The 14,631-nt window shown below is 46.9% G+C and overlaps 1 gene segment (V, D, J or C); it reads right to left on the bottom strand.

Annotated features, from left to right (window-relative positions):
- Positions 1 to 3,041: 3,041 nt before the first annotated feature.
- LOC140902513 (Ig mu chain C region-like) lies at positions 3,042 to 6,815 on the bottom strand. The segment is given in 6 exon segments: positions 3,042 to 3,137; positions 4,005 to 4,051; positions 4,480 to 4,590; positions 5,261 to 5,572; positions 6,139 to 6,468; positions 6,758 to 6,815. Coding segments are annotated over 6 exon segments (954 nt in total).
- Between the last annotated feature and the right edge of the window lie 7,816 nt (positions 6,816 to 14,631).

The raw sequence follows: 14,631 nt of genomic DNA, 5'->3' as shown, positions 1-14,631 counted from the left end.
GGGACCATCTACCTTCTTCCTGCCTTCCCTTTCACTCCCTCCCTCCCATGGTTGGGGCGTGACCTGGGCTAAATCCTGCAGTCCCTGACTGAGGCAATGTTATGTGGAAGCAGGAGTTTGGCCTGACGAAGGACGACTGGACTGGCCAAGATTCTGCCTGATTTCTAGCCCAAGGGCATTACTCACAATTACACAGCTTCTCCTTTGCCCCAGTGGAACGAGGAGTTTAGAGGAGCAGAAATTACAATGACACCCACTTAAAGGCCCCTGTACGTTACCATGGTGGAAAAGGGCTTAATGCAGATGAGAATCAGGTCCCCAGGCTCGCTGTTAATGGGCTGAATGTTGTCAGCGGCAATACAGATGAGACCATAGAAATCATAACGTTATTCAAGCACAGTGGCTGCCCAGCAAAATCCCTTATAAAAGAAAGCGCCTGTTATAAACCTCCAAGGAACACTGATTGACACCAGCACAATGCTTTACTTACTGCTCGAGGGATCCCAACAAAATGCTTTACAATGTAAATTGCTTTAAGAAACTGGACTTAGGCACTGAACCTAAAAGCAGCCGAGCACCCACCATTCCCCTTGACTTTGCAGAGTGTTGTGTCTGCCCAGCACATCACAGTCAGTGCATCAGCACCTTGCAGGATTGGGCTTTTACACTGTGTATAGAAATCTCTTCATGCATGGTGGGGGTGGAGCGGGGCAGCCGTTTGACAGACCCACAGCAGCCCTGCGCAGTGCCTTAGGGCAGGAAGTGGAAAGGTGCAATGTAGCCAACTGCAGCTACACGAGCAATTTTACATGAATGTAATTACCAGGGCTAGGCAGAAAATGGATTTCCCACCCCACACAAATTTTCAAGATACTGAAAACTTTTCCTCTCACTAACTAGGATAGAATAATCAAAATCTCAAAAATTTTCCTGGAACCAAAAATCATCATCGGTTTGGATGAAAGGAAGCATTTTGTTTTAAGAATTTTGAAATGTTTCCTTTCAATTTTCACCATATGAAATTTTGACCAGGTTACATTTTATTGAATCAATAACTAGCTTAAACTTCTAAGCATGGCGTCATTTTGAACTGAAGAACCAGAATGGTTCATTTTTCAATTCTGAAACTTTTTGTGAAGTCAAAACATTCATCAAAGCTGACCCTTTTCCCATTGAAAAAAAAATCTCCATTTCAACAAATAGGAGTTTTCTGAGAAAGAAATGGTCCCTCTAAAGACCTGACCATCTCTCGTAATAACCTAAATGGGAAGTTGGCCAAGGAACCAGAGCCAGATACTTTTGTCTTGCTGAAAGCATCCTCAGTGACTTCAAGTCACCATTCATTCAAGTCCTCAATATGAAGGCTCATTGGGAATCAGGGCCCTCCTGCAGCCCTGTTAGGTTCAGTCCTCAGAGTAACCGGAAATCAGATTCAGGCCCTTAGCCATTCATTTTTTATCGGCACTCAGAGAATCATAGACATGTCAGGCTGTAGGGGAAGTTGACAAGTCATCAAGGTCCTGCCTCAGTACAGGGGTCTGGACAAGTAAAGCTAGGCCATGCCTGACAGGTGTTTGTTCAACCTGTTCTTTAAAACCGCCAGTGACGGGGATTCCACAACCTCCCTTGGAAGCCAGTTCCAGAGCTGAACTCCCCTGAGAGTTAGAAAGTTTTTCCTACCATTTAACCTAAATCTCCCTTGCGGCAGATTAAGCCCACAACTTGTCCTGCCTTTAGTGGAAATGATCACCATCCACCATATTTTGAAGGTGTGCGTGCAAGACGTTCCGTTTCAGAGGAGCAGCTGTGTTAGTCTGTATTCGCCAAAAGAACAGGAGGACTTGTGTCACATTAGAGACTAACCAGTTTATTTAGGCATAAGCTTTCGTGAGCTACAGCTCACTGCATTGGTTCTCTGTAACACATTGGTTGTAGCATCCACCAAAAGAAACGCAGATGCTAAGTTAGATAGAAAGGGCCAGATTCTGCTCTCAGAGACACCGGAATGAATTTGGAGTAACTCCAGTGACTGCAACAGAGCTCCTACAGATTTACACTGCTGTAAACCAGAGCAGAATTGGGCCCAAAGAATTTAAGAGGTCACCGTTCTTATTACACAATAAAGTGAGATTGATGCATTGAACAGGTAAAAGAGGCAAAACAAACATCACTAGTGGGGTTGCCGTCTGTTTTTAATGAGTGACAGTTCGAATGACAGCTTGAACAACAAGTTGTGATGTAAACAGGCAGCGCGTGCAGGCTCAGGGCCTAGGAGAGCTCCAGTCACCGATAACGTGTTGTTCTCATTAGATGGCGCAGAGGGGCTGGCCCATGGGGCTCTGTGAATCTCGCCCATGGGGGAAAGCAGCAGCCTGCAGAGGAAGCACTGGAGTAGCAGCTCCCGCAGTGGCCTGGGAAGAGATTCTCATCCCTCCCAGCTGCTCCCGCATCCATCCTTCCCCTTCCCAATCCCACAGCACGTCCATGTAACCTTACTGCAAAGGGAGCATGCGCCTGCTGAGGATCAGGGGAGTTGGGAGCTGTGGCGTAGACAGGGGCTGCACGTCCCCTCTGCCGGCTTCTGCCATCTGGCCTCACTCTTTGTGCAGGGAAGCTGCAGCCGTTCAGCTGTGTCCATGTCCCTCTGCAGAGAGAGGGAGGATGATGATGAGGATGATGATGATTGTATTACCATAGCACCCAGGAGCCCCAGTTATGGACCAGAGCCTCTCTGTGCTAGACGTTGCACAAAACATAAGACAAAGAGACACTCCCTGCCCCAAAGAGCTTCCAATCTAATACACAAGTGATGTGTAAGGTCATCTACACCATGATGCCTTTTTACCCCAAAAGGAGATTTCCCACCTGATGAGGCTGGACCCTGTGGGGATCTTCTGAGCTTTTTATTCTAAACAGAGAAGTGGAAAAAATACAAAAAGAAAGGAGACGGAGACAAACAGAGTCTTCTTCCAGCTGCTATGTCCAATCAGCAGAGAACCAGCCATCGGTTCCCACGTGTGGATTTCCCTGCACTTGACAGTTCAGGGTTTTACACGTTTCCCTCTGGCCGGTCGCTGCAACGTGCGTCCGTTGCGATTCCGTGAATCAAAATCCAGATGAGCGTATAAGATTCCACCCTGTTTGGCAACAGTTAGAAAAATTAGCCACCACCTTGCAAAATGAAGGAGGTGATCAGACAGAGCTGAGATCAAGCTTGACATAACTGAACATACAAGTGAGTTTAGCCTTGTGGAAAATTCCCACTTATCTTGGATTCTCCTGCTTGTCCTCTAAATTGTGTGTGTTCAAAACCATCACTGGATTCTGTCTTTAAGAACTCACCTGCTGATCATATTTTGCCAGATCCAAACCCCATATAAATGGACAGTCTCCTACTGAAGTCAGGGAGCTTTGGATCAGGCCCACAGCACCTTGCACTGGAAAATCTTCATGCGCCTAACAAATATAATTTCTTATTGCTCTTTATCTTTTAAATTCCAAAAATGTTCCCAGCTGCACACAAAAACCCCGTAAAGGGTATGGTCAGTAACAATAGAACATTAAAGTTCTCCTCATTCTTGCGCAGTAAGTCTAGTTTTTATATATGGGGAAACTGAGTCACAGAGCAGGAAGTGACTTGCCCACTATCCCACAGTAAACTGGTACCAGAGGTAGCATTAAAGCTCCTTGCTCCCCTTCTGCTACTCCAACAGCTAGATCTCACATTCACCTTCGCTTCAAGATCAATCTGTTTAAGTATGAAATCTATGAAGTTGGACTGAGGGACTAGAAATGGCTGAGAGAAACTGACACTCTGAGTACATGTTCTTGACCTGAAGAGGGGCTCTGTGTAAGCTCGAAAGCGTGTCTTCCTCACCAAAGAGTAGTTGGTCCAATAAAAGATATTACTTCACCCACCTTGTCTCTCTAATATGGGACCAACACGGCTACAACAAACACTGCACACGTTGATTTAGATAGAAACAGTCTGTAAAGAGCCGTACCTGGGGCTCCTCGGAAGCTGGGGGTGCTGAGACCCTGAGCTGGAATCCTGGAACAAACAAAGACAACAGTCAAAGTTCCTCTTCCACGGTCACTCCCCCAGCTGCAGTTCACTGACTAATGGTGCATCCGAGCTGTGGGTGCGCAGGGCACCTCCATGATGGCAAATGGAGAGGGGCTCGTCAGACAGGCTAGTGCTCTTTGTGAACTACACACCAGGTGCCTGGGCCAGGGGCAGTAGAAGCCTTTCCACATCGCTCCCTTTGTCACGGAGAACAAAGCCGTTCTCCCGACACAGGACATTCAAGTTTCAGAAAACAAACATTCGGAGATCAGTGCTGGCAGTTGTGACATTTGCAGCGTGTTCGTGTGTTGGACGGGACAGTTGCAGTCCCCAGTAGCAAGCAGGGGAGCAGGATTTCTCCCTAAGGGAGATGGTCTGGTCTGAGCTGGGCTGGGCTGGGCTGTGTTTATTACCTAGTGTGGAAGGGCAGAGGGTCCAGACGAGGCTCAGAGACACCACCAGCAGCAGCAGACCAGCTCCAGCCGCAAGGGGCACAATGTAAAGTGAGCACTCCCTGGCAGGGGCTGTGGAGGAAGCTAAAAACCGGACACAAGTAAGTGGCTGACTTGAGCCAAGAGGGTCGTGATGCCACCACATCCAGCTCTTCCCTCCTGACCCCATTTCACCACGGGCCTTAACCCCCGAGGAGTGAGGATACAGGAGCCTTCAGCATCTTTCAGCCTCTTTCTGTTGTGCCCCTTTCATTAGGCTGATGATTTCTCCTGTAATCAGAATAGTCTCTGCACCTTCTCCCGTCTACAAAATCCTCCCTGTAGGTCTCTCCTCACCTCATCGCCTCTCCACATCTCACCAGGAAACAGCTCTCTGCACCTGCAAGTGCCTCTGTTCCCTTCTCCCTCTGACACTAGTCATCGTTTAACTCTGTAAGGTGCTTTACAGGTACTGTTGGCGTGACATTTTCTATTGAAAATCACTGTCTGTGAGCAGTGCAATTCCCCTTTCCTCCTTTCCCAAAGTTCTCTGCAGATCTGCCTGCTCCTACATATTACCCAATAGGTCACAACTTTCTCTAATTATAAATTACTTTAAGTAGCTCTGACCATGGACACTTTGCATTTCTAATTACCAACATAATCATCATAGCGTCTTGGAGTCCCAGTCATGGACCAGGCCCTCACTGGGCTATTGATCTGACTCCCCTCTACTCCCAGAAGCTAATATAAAATCACTCACCTTGAATATACCTGGCAATTTTCTTAACACTCTTGCCAGAAGAGTTGAATTTAACATCACAGGTGAAAATCTTCCCACTGGTCCAGGTGTCCACCGGGACGCTAATGTGATTTATGAACAGGAAGGATCCATCCTTGGCTTTCAGTGAACGCATCAGACCCTGTTCCTGTAGATCCCCAGAAATACTCCAGGAAATTTGGACTAGGTTGGAAACTCCATGGACTACGCAAGCCAGATCAGCCGTCCCGGGGGAGAGGAGGCCGTGGGGAGATGGAGCCAGAGTCAGCACCCAACTGCTGGTGGTGTAACTGTCTGAGCAGGAGAAAGCACAGAGCTCAGTGTGAGGCTCAGCTGAGCTGCAGTTTGATTCAGGGGGTTAATCGTACAAGATGAAAGTAGCTCAAAGGATAAATGTGTTGTACAATAGGAAAATATGAAGAATCTGACAAATCAAATGATATCCAGCCCAAACTAAACACATATTTGCACTTAAAAGTATGGAAACTCTGTGGTATCTTAGAAACTGATGCAGTCCTAAGAACATTTCCTAATTTCAAAGTATTGTTTCATTCCAATATGGCTCATAGGTTAAAAATATTCCCAGCATGTGCCCTGAAGACAGAAAATCGCAAAGTTTTATTTATCGCGAAGAGTTTATTTTCCACTAATTTCATATTTTTAATTGTGCAAAATACATTTTTTCTGTTCTTTCAGCATCTAATGTTTATTTGCTCCTTTTTGGTTTCACACAGTCTGTCTTCTAACAATTCAATCTTTGATAAACAATCACACCAGCTTTTAACATTTTAACGTGCACATGAACTATGTCAGCATTGTCATTCCATTTCTTTTCTAATCATCCAGTTCTGTTTCCTTACCTCCAACAATCAGGGTGGATCCGTTGTCAAAAGTCAAGGTGATGTATGAATTGGTACAGTAATAAACCCCCGAGTCATTCCATTGGGCATTGTAGATAGCCAGTGTCAAGTTGTGTCCTTCCAATATGCAAGCAACTTTACTTGCATTTTGATTATCTGAGCATCCCTTAATTAACATGGGGGCCTCACCTTCCCGTCTCCTGTACCACCGAGCTGTTATACCTCCTGCTAAAAATTGTTTTTTGGAAGAGCACTGGATCTTCGCTGTATCATTAATGTTCACAAACAGGAACGACTGAAGTTGGTGCAAAAATAACTGCACTTGTACCACTGTAGGAATAAAAGAGGGTGTGTTATTAGAGTCAATTTTCAGCAGATCATGATCTGCCCTCAATAAACTGGAGAAATCAGAATAAAAACAAATGCAATCGAATGATATCAGTGCTCTGGCTGTAGAGCATTAGAAACTATACTAAAACTGTGCACAAGTGAATGAAGAGCATCTCAACTGCATCAGAACTGTCCGAAGCTACCCGATATCATGAAAGCCAATATCCTATTGAAAAGGCTCCTTTCTCAATTCCAAACTTTAACACAATGACTAATGCAAAAGCTTTACCCATGAAAGACAAAAGCAGATACTTGGCGAATAGCATGATTGTAATAAACAATATCATGAAAGATGAAATCTAAAAGCACCCGTCTGGTACGCTGCTCAAGTGGAAAAGGTCTAACATCCTGGTGACAAATGCATCCTGGGGGGATGTGCTGTGCTGATAGATGCTTTGAACAAGGTTTTGTTGTTGTTGTTGTTGTTTTAAAGAACTCTTTGGGGACAAACTATTTCTTATCTGCATTTGAATCAAACATGGATCTATTGTTATGATTCGGAAAAATAAAATAACCACCAGGATGCGGCACCATGGAGAACATGCAAGAGATTGTATTAGACATGCTTCTGTGTTGAACTGAGACAGCTTGTACCAGGGCTTCCTGACGGGTCAGGCTATTGCATACAATGCTGGGTAAAGGTGTGATTGTGTAGACGGCACAGTACCTGCTGCCTATGGCAAAGGATTTTCCCAAGGGTTCAGCACTCACAACGGGCCAGCTTTTTTTAAGAGCCCAGCTCCCATTAGGCACCTAACTAACATGATTTTCAAGAGGCCTCTGCCACTCCCACTGGAACACGTACAGCTGGATACTCAAGAGATCAGCTGCCCAATAGGCACCCAATACACTGAGCACTTGTGAAAATCTAGCCCTTATGTCAGTTCCTGAGGTTACGTCTACACTTGGGGGAAAAAAACCAAAAAAACCCCAACCCTCACAGCAGTGAGTCTCAGAGCCTGGGTCAAATGACTCAGGCTCAAGGGGCTTGTGCTATGGGGCTAAGAACAGCAGTGTAGACGTTCCCATTCGGGCTGGAGCCCTGGCTCTGAGACCCTCCCCCATCACTGGGTTTCATAGCCTGGGCTCCAGCCCAAGCAGGAATGTCCACACTGCTCCTTTTCGCCCCGGGACCCTGAGTCATTTGACCCGGGCTCTGAGATTCGCTACCGTGGGGTGTTTCTGGCCGTGTGGACGTACCCTGATGGAGCCTCTACACTGCAGCTGGGAGGGAGGGGAGACAGACGCGCGCCAGCTGAACCCAGCCAGAGCTCGAAAAATAGCAGTGTGGCCACGGTGGCCTGGGCGAGCTATGCAAGGTCGGACACCGGCGATCGGGCACAACTATACTCAGGCCGGGAGCAGAGCCGCTGCATGAGCTGCCGCAGCTACACCCCTATTTATTAGTGCACCAGCTTGGGCAGCTCCGCTCCCAGCTGCCGTGTAGACGTGCCCTGAATAGGAGCCGGGTTCTTCTCAAAATGAGGCTCCACACAGGGGTGACAAACTCTTGAGAAACCTGAGTGTGGCTCGCTTCAGAAATGAGACCAGGAAACCCCTGTGAGTGGATTTCCAGACTCCGGAACAGCTCAAGCTTTGTCACCTGCCTCCGAACTCTGCAGTTTCTGACCCCGCATGTTTGCGCACCCCAAATTCCCATTGATTCGAGTGGAATAGTGCTGGGTGCACCAGGAACGCAGGGTTGGGCCTTGTCAGCCCACAGTCTGTGGGGCTGTAAGGGGCATCCTGGATGCACTGCAAACACTTCATGCAGCACAATACATCATGATTAACCCCCTGATTGGATTCAGAGTAGCAGCCGTGTTAGTCTGTATCCGCAAAAAGAACAGGAGTACTTGTGGCACCTTAGAGACTAACCCATTCATTTGAGCATAAGCTTTCGTGAGCTACAGCTCACTTCATCGGATGCATGTGAGCAGTGATGAAGTGAGCTGTAGCTCACGAAAGCTCATGCTCAAATGAATGGGTTAGTCTCTAAGGTGCCACAAGTCCTCCTGTTCTTTTTCCCCTGATTGGAGTGGCTTTGGTACCTGTGCATTTTATTTGGCTCCTCATTTGTAACAACAATTCTGAGTTTATCATCAGCAGATCTCAAAGTGTTTTACAAAGGAGGTCAGTATCATTACCCCCATTTTACAGACGGGGAAACTGAGGCAGGAAGTGACTTACTCAAGATCATGCAGTAGTAAAGCCAGGAATAGAACCCAGGTCTCAGGCCTGTGCGCTGCTATCCATTAGGCCACACTGCCTACTGGAGAATTCCTCACCGATATATTTTCTCGAAGTCTCTGGTTTGTGCCAAGAAATTGCATTTTTTTTTCCACACTACTCAAAGGTAAATTGATTTTTGTGTTTACTTCATGGACTCTTCTGCTTCTCCTTTGCTCCAACCATTTCCTCTACAGATGAGCTGGGGGAGCAATTTCCACATCCTTGGTAACCGAAAGCTGGGAGAGAGAACTGAAAAAGCAAACAGCCCAAGCGCTTTGCTAGTGGAACAAACAGAACAAAGCTGTCAAAATGAATGGCTTGAAACCGACCACAAAAGCAAGTACAACTATCCGAGCAGCCGGTTCTGAACCTTCTTTGAAATATTTGCTCCTGTGCAGCAATTCATGTCATTTCCTTGGTGGCTGTTTGTCTTGCAGCCTGTGGCTTTGTAAGATCGGGTTTAATTTGTTTGTGTAAAACATGCTGTAGAAATGAAACCAATGAAAATAATTACAGCTGCTTTCTCTTGGCTTTTAATAGACTTGTATTGGAGAAGATCCAGTGTAAGGTGAATTTGTACCCATGCAGTGTGACTGGAGGCAATAGTATTTAGGGCATAATTTTCCAATGTGCCTAAGGGTACGTCTGCACTGCGCGATAGACCCGGGTTTGCCTCAATGTGGCTAAATTTCTGTTACAATTATAGCGAGGGCTGCAAGGTTGTCAGGGACAATTGAAATAAATTTCACAGCAGAGGTGCAGGAAAACAATTATCTGTCATGGAAGGTAGGATGGCGGGGATCTGTTGGCGGGTGACAGAAAGTGAGCGCTCCCTGCGCTTATCCTACAGCAGCGGCTCCTGGCTGGGGCGGGGCTGGGCTCAGCTCCCAGTTCCAGGCATTGCAACCTGACCCACGTGCTTGCTGCACCACTCAGATTTGGGGAGGGTCCACCCTTTAGTAGATTAGCATTGCAACTGAACGAAAGAGGTTTCAACTCACTCAGGAGCGGGGCTCAGCCCCACCCGGCCACGAGCCCACAGCTGCAAGGGTCTTGGACTTTACTCACATCCATAAATAGTGTGACCCCCATGAGCCCTCTGCCAAAATTGCAGCAGAATTAGTTATAGCTAAGACGATTGGCCTGGACCATAGGAACTTTGTATGGGATGATGCCAATGATGCTTTGTATGGGATGATGCCAATGATCCCCACATGGCAGATGGTTCCTTGGGAGTTGTGACCTGCTGGTTCAGTTTAGAGCAGCCTCCACGCAGGGCCAGCATGAACATCAACTTGGGATAACAGGAGAGTGGGCTCAGCAGAGGATCTGGCCCTGATTTGCAGTAGGATTTTATTGAGGCTGAGGTTTGAAAGGGCAATTTGGACACCCAGTTAATGTGAGCTTGGCAAAGACGATCTGCAGAGATGGCCATATTCCAGACTACGTGGGTGACAACTGGGTAGAGGAGATGGATTTGGAATCTCTTAGGGGGCATCTCACTTTGTTCTCTCTATAAAGCATTTTGCACATCATGCTAAGGAGCGTGTATTATGCACATATCTGAAAAAAAATTGTCCTAAAAGTACATTTTGACCCAAATTTTCCCAAATGGGGTAACTCCACCACACTTTCATATTCCAGCCCCATCCATTCCTTACCCAATGGGCTCCACTCCCAGCCTTTTCCTTAAATCAGGGGTGGCCAACCTGAGCCTGCGAAGGAGCCCGAATTTACCACAGTATATTGCCAAAGAGCCACAGTCATATGTCAGCAGTTTCCCCATCAGCTCCTGCCCCCCCCCCGCCCCCAGTGCCTCCCGCCCACCGGCAGCCCCCCCAAACAGCACCTTCCCCTCCCTCCCCATGCCTCCTGCCAGCTGTTTCATAGTGTGCAGGAGGCTCTTGGGGGATAGGGGGAGGAGCAAGGGCATGGCAGGCTCTGGAGAAGGGGTAGGAGCCTTGGGGAAGGGGTGGACTGGGGTCAGGACCTGGGGCAGAGCCAGGGTTGAGCAGTGAGCACCCCCCCGGCACATTGGAAAATTGGAGCCTGTAGCTCCAGCCCCGGAGTTGGTGCCTAGACAAGGAGCTGCATGTTAACTTCTGAAGAGCCACATGCGGCTCCGGAGCCACAGGTTGGCCACCCCTGCCTTAAATCTACAGTAAAAGCGAAACACACAAGCCAAGTTGTATTTTTTTGCTCATTTCCCCACTTCCAGGGTGCCCAGGGAACTTGTTTGTTGGTTTCCTCCATCCTTTGCTAAAATCTTGGGGCAGACCTTGATCTCCATATGATATACCTCTTTGTGATTGTTATGCTTGTGACATAAAAAACATCAAATGCTCATGCTGAAAGTTTCTACACAAGGACCTTCTGCCATTCTAAGAGGTGCTAACATCAACCTGGTCAGAGAGATAGTCACATCTTTTACTTTGTCAACTGAAATCTGGAGAGAGGAGATGAAATATTCAGTTTTTAAAGAAACCTGGATGCCTGATACTAACCTTGAAAATAGTTCCTGGTTCTGGATAATGTCCTAGAATATGGTGCAAAATCTACTTTTTCCCCTGTGCTGCTGTATAACACAGGCTGGCATATTTTTAAGCAGAATGATCAAAAGGAGAATTTGAAACACAAAGGGCGATGTTAACAAATGACTCCCCCATGTACAATTTAATAAAATTCTAGGGTTTTAACCACTGATTTGGGGGAGGGGGAATGTGGGGAATGTGTAGCCCGGTGATTAGGGAAGGGAACTGGAAATCTGTAGCCCTTGGTTCTAAACTCTGATGTTGTTGTTACATTACATTAATTTCCCTACAGGCTACATGAATCCTAAGAAAACAAATGGCTAGAAATAGAGAAAAATTAAAATAAATCTTTAACAAATATGTGCTTTGTGTTATTCTTGGACCTTTTGCTCTATATAGTGTATTGCAAAAGCCCAGGCTTGTCCAGTGCTCACTGTATTAACACACTCCTTTCTTCCTCTGTATAGTGACTGCCTCAGAAGAATGGATACAAATCCAGCAAAGCCCAGCACAGGTGCAGCGGACCCCTGGACAGACTGCACAGCTGGACTGTCACTCTTCTAAAGTAAAAGGAAGGATTATGTGGTACAAGGAACAACAGAGTGGAAGTTTGAAATGGATTTACCAGAGTTTTGAGTCTGCACCTCCCGCTGGAAAATACTCGAGTTATGTGAGCACTGCAGCAAATACGTTTTCTCTGATAATCAATAACCTGCAAAGAGACGACTCAGGGGTTTATTACTGTGGCCTCTTTGCCTTTCTGTATCTACAGCCCAACTTTGGGAATGGGACCAGACTAATTGTCACAGTTGAGTTCTCTCCAGGCTTCGTGATTCTGCCCACGTGTTCAGACAGGGGGCTAGTCATTGTCTCAAGCAGCACCGTATGAATTGAATGTATAAATTCAACGTACGACTCGTGAGATCTACATATTTTTGATCCACATTTTGTGCAAATATTCCAAAGAGTGCACATAAAAAGGAAGGCAATTTAGGAGTCACTTTGGACGCTACTAGACGCTGTAGCTAATGGGATGAATGCAACAATAGGAAAAGTTTGACCGTTACTTGTAAGCAACAATGGCTCCTCTATCAGGCTTTACATCCAGAGATCTCAAAGCACCTTGCAAAGGTGACTAAGTTTCATCTCCCTTACTGTACAGTTGGAGACAAGTTCACATCCCCTCTCCATGCCTCAGTTTCCCCAAGGTCACACAGTAAGTCAGAGACAGAGCTGGGAATGGATCTCAGGCCTCCTGACTCCCAGTCTGGGTTCCTCATCAGCAGCTGACCAGCTCTTCCTCTGCCTTCATACCAAAGCAAACACACTGTCGGCACTCAGCAAATAATCCATGACAACCATGTCAGGACAAATTTCCGAGCAGCAATGGATCGGGGGAGTCTCCGAAAGAGGATACCCCAGAGTGTAAAACACTGAAAATTGGCACAGACAAAGCATTAGACACTGAAAACACCCTGCACTAGTTGGGGCAGGGGCAGGAGCTCGGTATGGACTAGCGGAGTTACCGGTAACAGATCTTTCCAATCTCTAGTTTCTGTGACTCTCTTTTAGATGCCTCTGAGCCGAGCCTTTCCATCCTGGTTCCCTCTGCCCCAGAGGATGCTGAGCTTCCCACTGTCATTCCTCTGCTCTGCCTGCTCTCTGATTTCACTCCTCCCTGGAGTGCTGTTCTCTGGGGCACTGGGGAGCAGGTGTCTGAGGGTCAGATGGATGCTGGAGCCCTAGACGGGAACGGGGTCTTTAGTGTTTGGAGCCTAACGACAATCCCTTCTGAGACGTGGAACCAGGAGACAATCTGCACTTGTACAGCCAAGGAGAACAGCACAGGGAGAAGCATCAGTGTTACAGTCTCCAGGGAAACAGGTCCAGTATCCTATCATCCAGTCTAACCTGCCTACCTGGGTATTTATGCTACATCCCTCACGGAGGTATCTGGACACGAAGAATCAGTGACATCTACTCCAGGCTAGAGAAAGAGAGAGAATTAGATGAGATGGCTCAGGTGAAGGATAACTAGTGGGAGTGAGGAGAGGTTTAGGAAACCATTGAGAGGTTGCTTGAAGTGTGGGGCAGACAGTTACAGTTGCTTCCCCCATCACCCACCTTTCCCACCCCCAGCCCTTCTGAAAACCTTCATTTTTCAACCCTCCCAGTGGTGAGAAATGGGTTTCTGGTCAAACAGCCTGAGCCTTCCCCTCCACGTGAGCACAGCAAGGATACAGAAGGGTCACTTGGAGTGAGCCAAAGGGGAAGAACTAGGAGCACTGGGAAGGAAATCGACAGAGGGAACAGCAGGATGAATGGCAGGAATGACTTCGTGACAGATGACTTCATTATCAGGTAACTCTGTTGAGCCGTGGTGTGAATTGTTGCTAACATGGCTATGCCAGTAAAAGCCTCCGCGTGGATGTAGTTATACTGTGTAAAGGGGCCTTACACCAGCACCGGTTATTTCAGTTCATGAATCAGGAGAAGCTGTGCTGGAAATATTACAGTGGCAAAGTTTTGTATAGACAAACCCTTAAAGAACAAAGCGAATTCCAGGTGGCACAGACGGGTGTGTCCAGCCTTCCGAAAGGCTTTTTAATTTCCTAATCGCCTTGGCGTTTGCAGCAAACTTGTGCTGGGAAAAAAGAAGCCACCTGGAATCTGACCACAGCACTTCATGATGCACACATTCGAGGAATGATCTGGGGTGGGAGAGAGAGAAGAGAGACACAACAACAATGATAGATCGTTTTGCAATGTCACAGAATCATAGACGATTAGGGTTGGAAGAGACCTCAGGAGGTCATCTAGTCCCACCTCCTGGTCAAAACAAGACCAACCCCAACTAAATCATCCCTCTTCCATGTCTTCCCTCCATATACAGCAGGGCAGTGGCTCTCAACCTTTCCAGACCACTGTACCCCTCCCAGGAGCCTGATTTGTTTTGCGTACCGCCAAGTTACATCTCCCTTAAAAGCTACTTGCTTACACAATCAGAGATAAACATACAAAAGTGTCACAGCTCACGGTTATCGAAAAATTGCGGACTCTCTCAATTTTACCTTATAATGATAAAATAAATCAATTGGAATATAAATATTGTACTTATATTTCAGTGTATAGTATAGAGAGCAGTATAAATAAGTCACTGTCTGTATGACATTTTAGTTTGTACTGACTTCGTCAGTGCTTTTTATGTAGCCTGTTGTAAAAGTAGGCAAATACCTAGATGAGTTGATGGGCCTCCTGGAAGACCTCTGCGTACCCCCAGTCGTAGGGGCACCCCTGGTTGAGGACCACCTCCACAGAGCATAGAACAACGGGTGCGGAG

This window comes from Lepidochelys kempii, chromosome 24 (assembly GCF_965140265.1).
Source record: "Lepidochelys kempii isolate rLepKem1 chromosome 24, rLepKem1.hap2, whole genome shotgun sequence".
NCBI lineage: Eukaryota > Metazoa > Chordata > Testudines > Cheloniidae > Lepidochelys > Lepidochelys kempii.
Note: the sequence above shows the minus strand (reverse complement) of the source record. Positions and strands in the feature narration are given on the sequence as shown.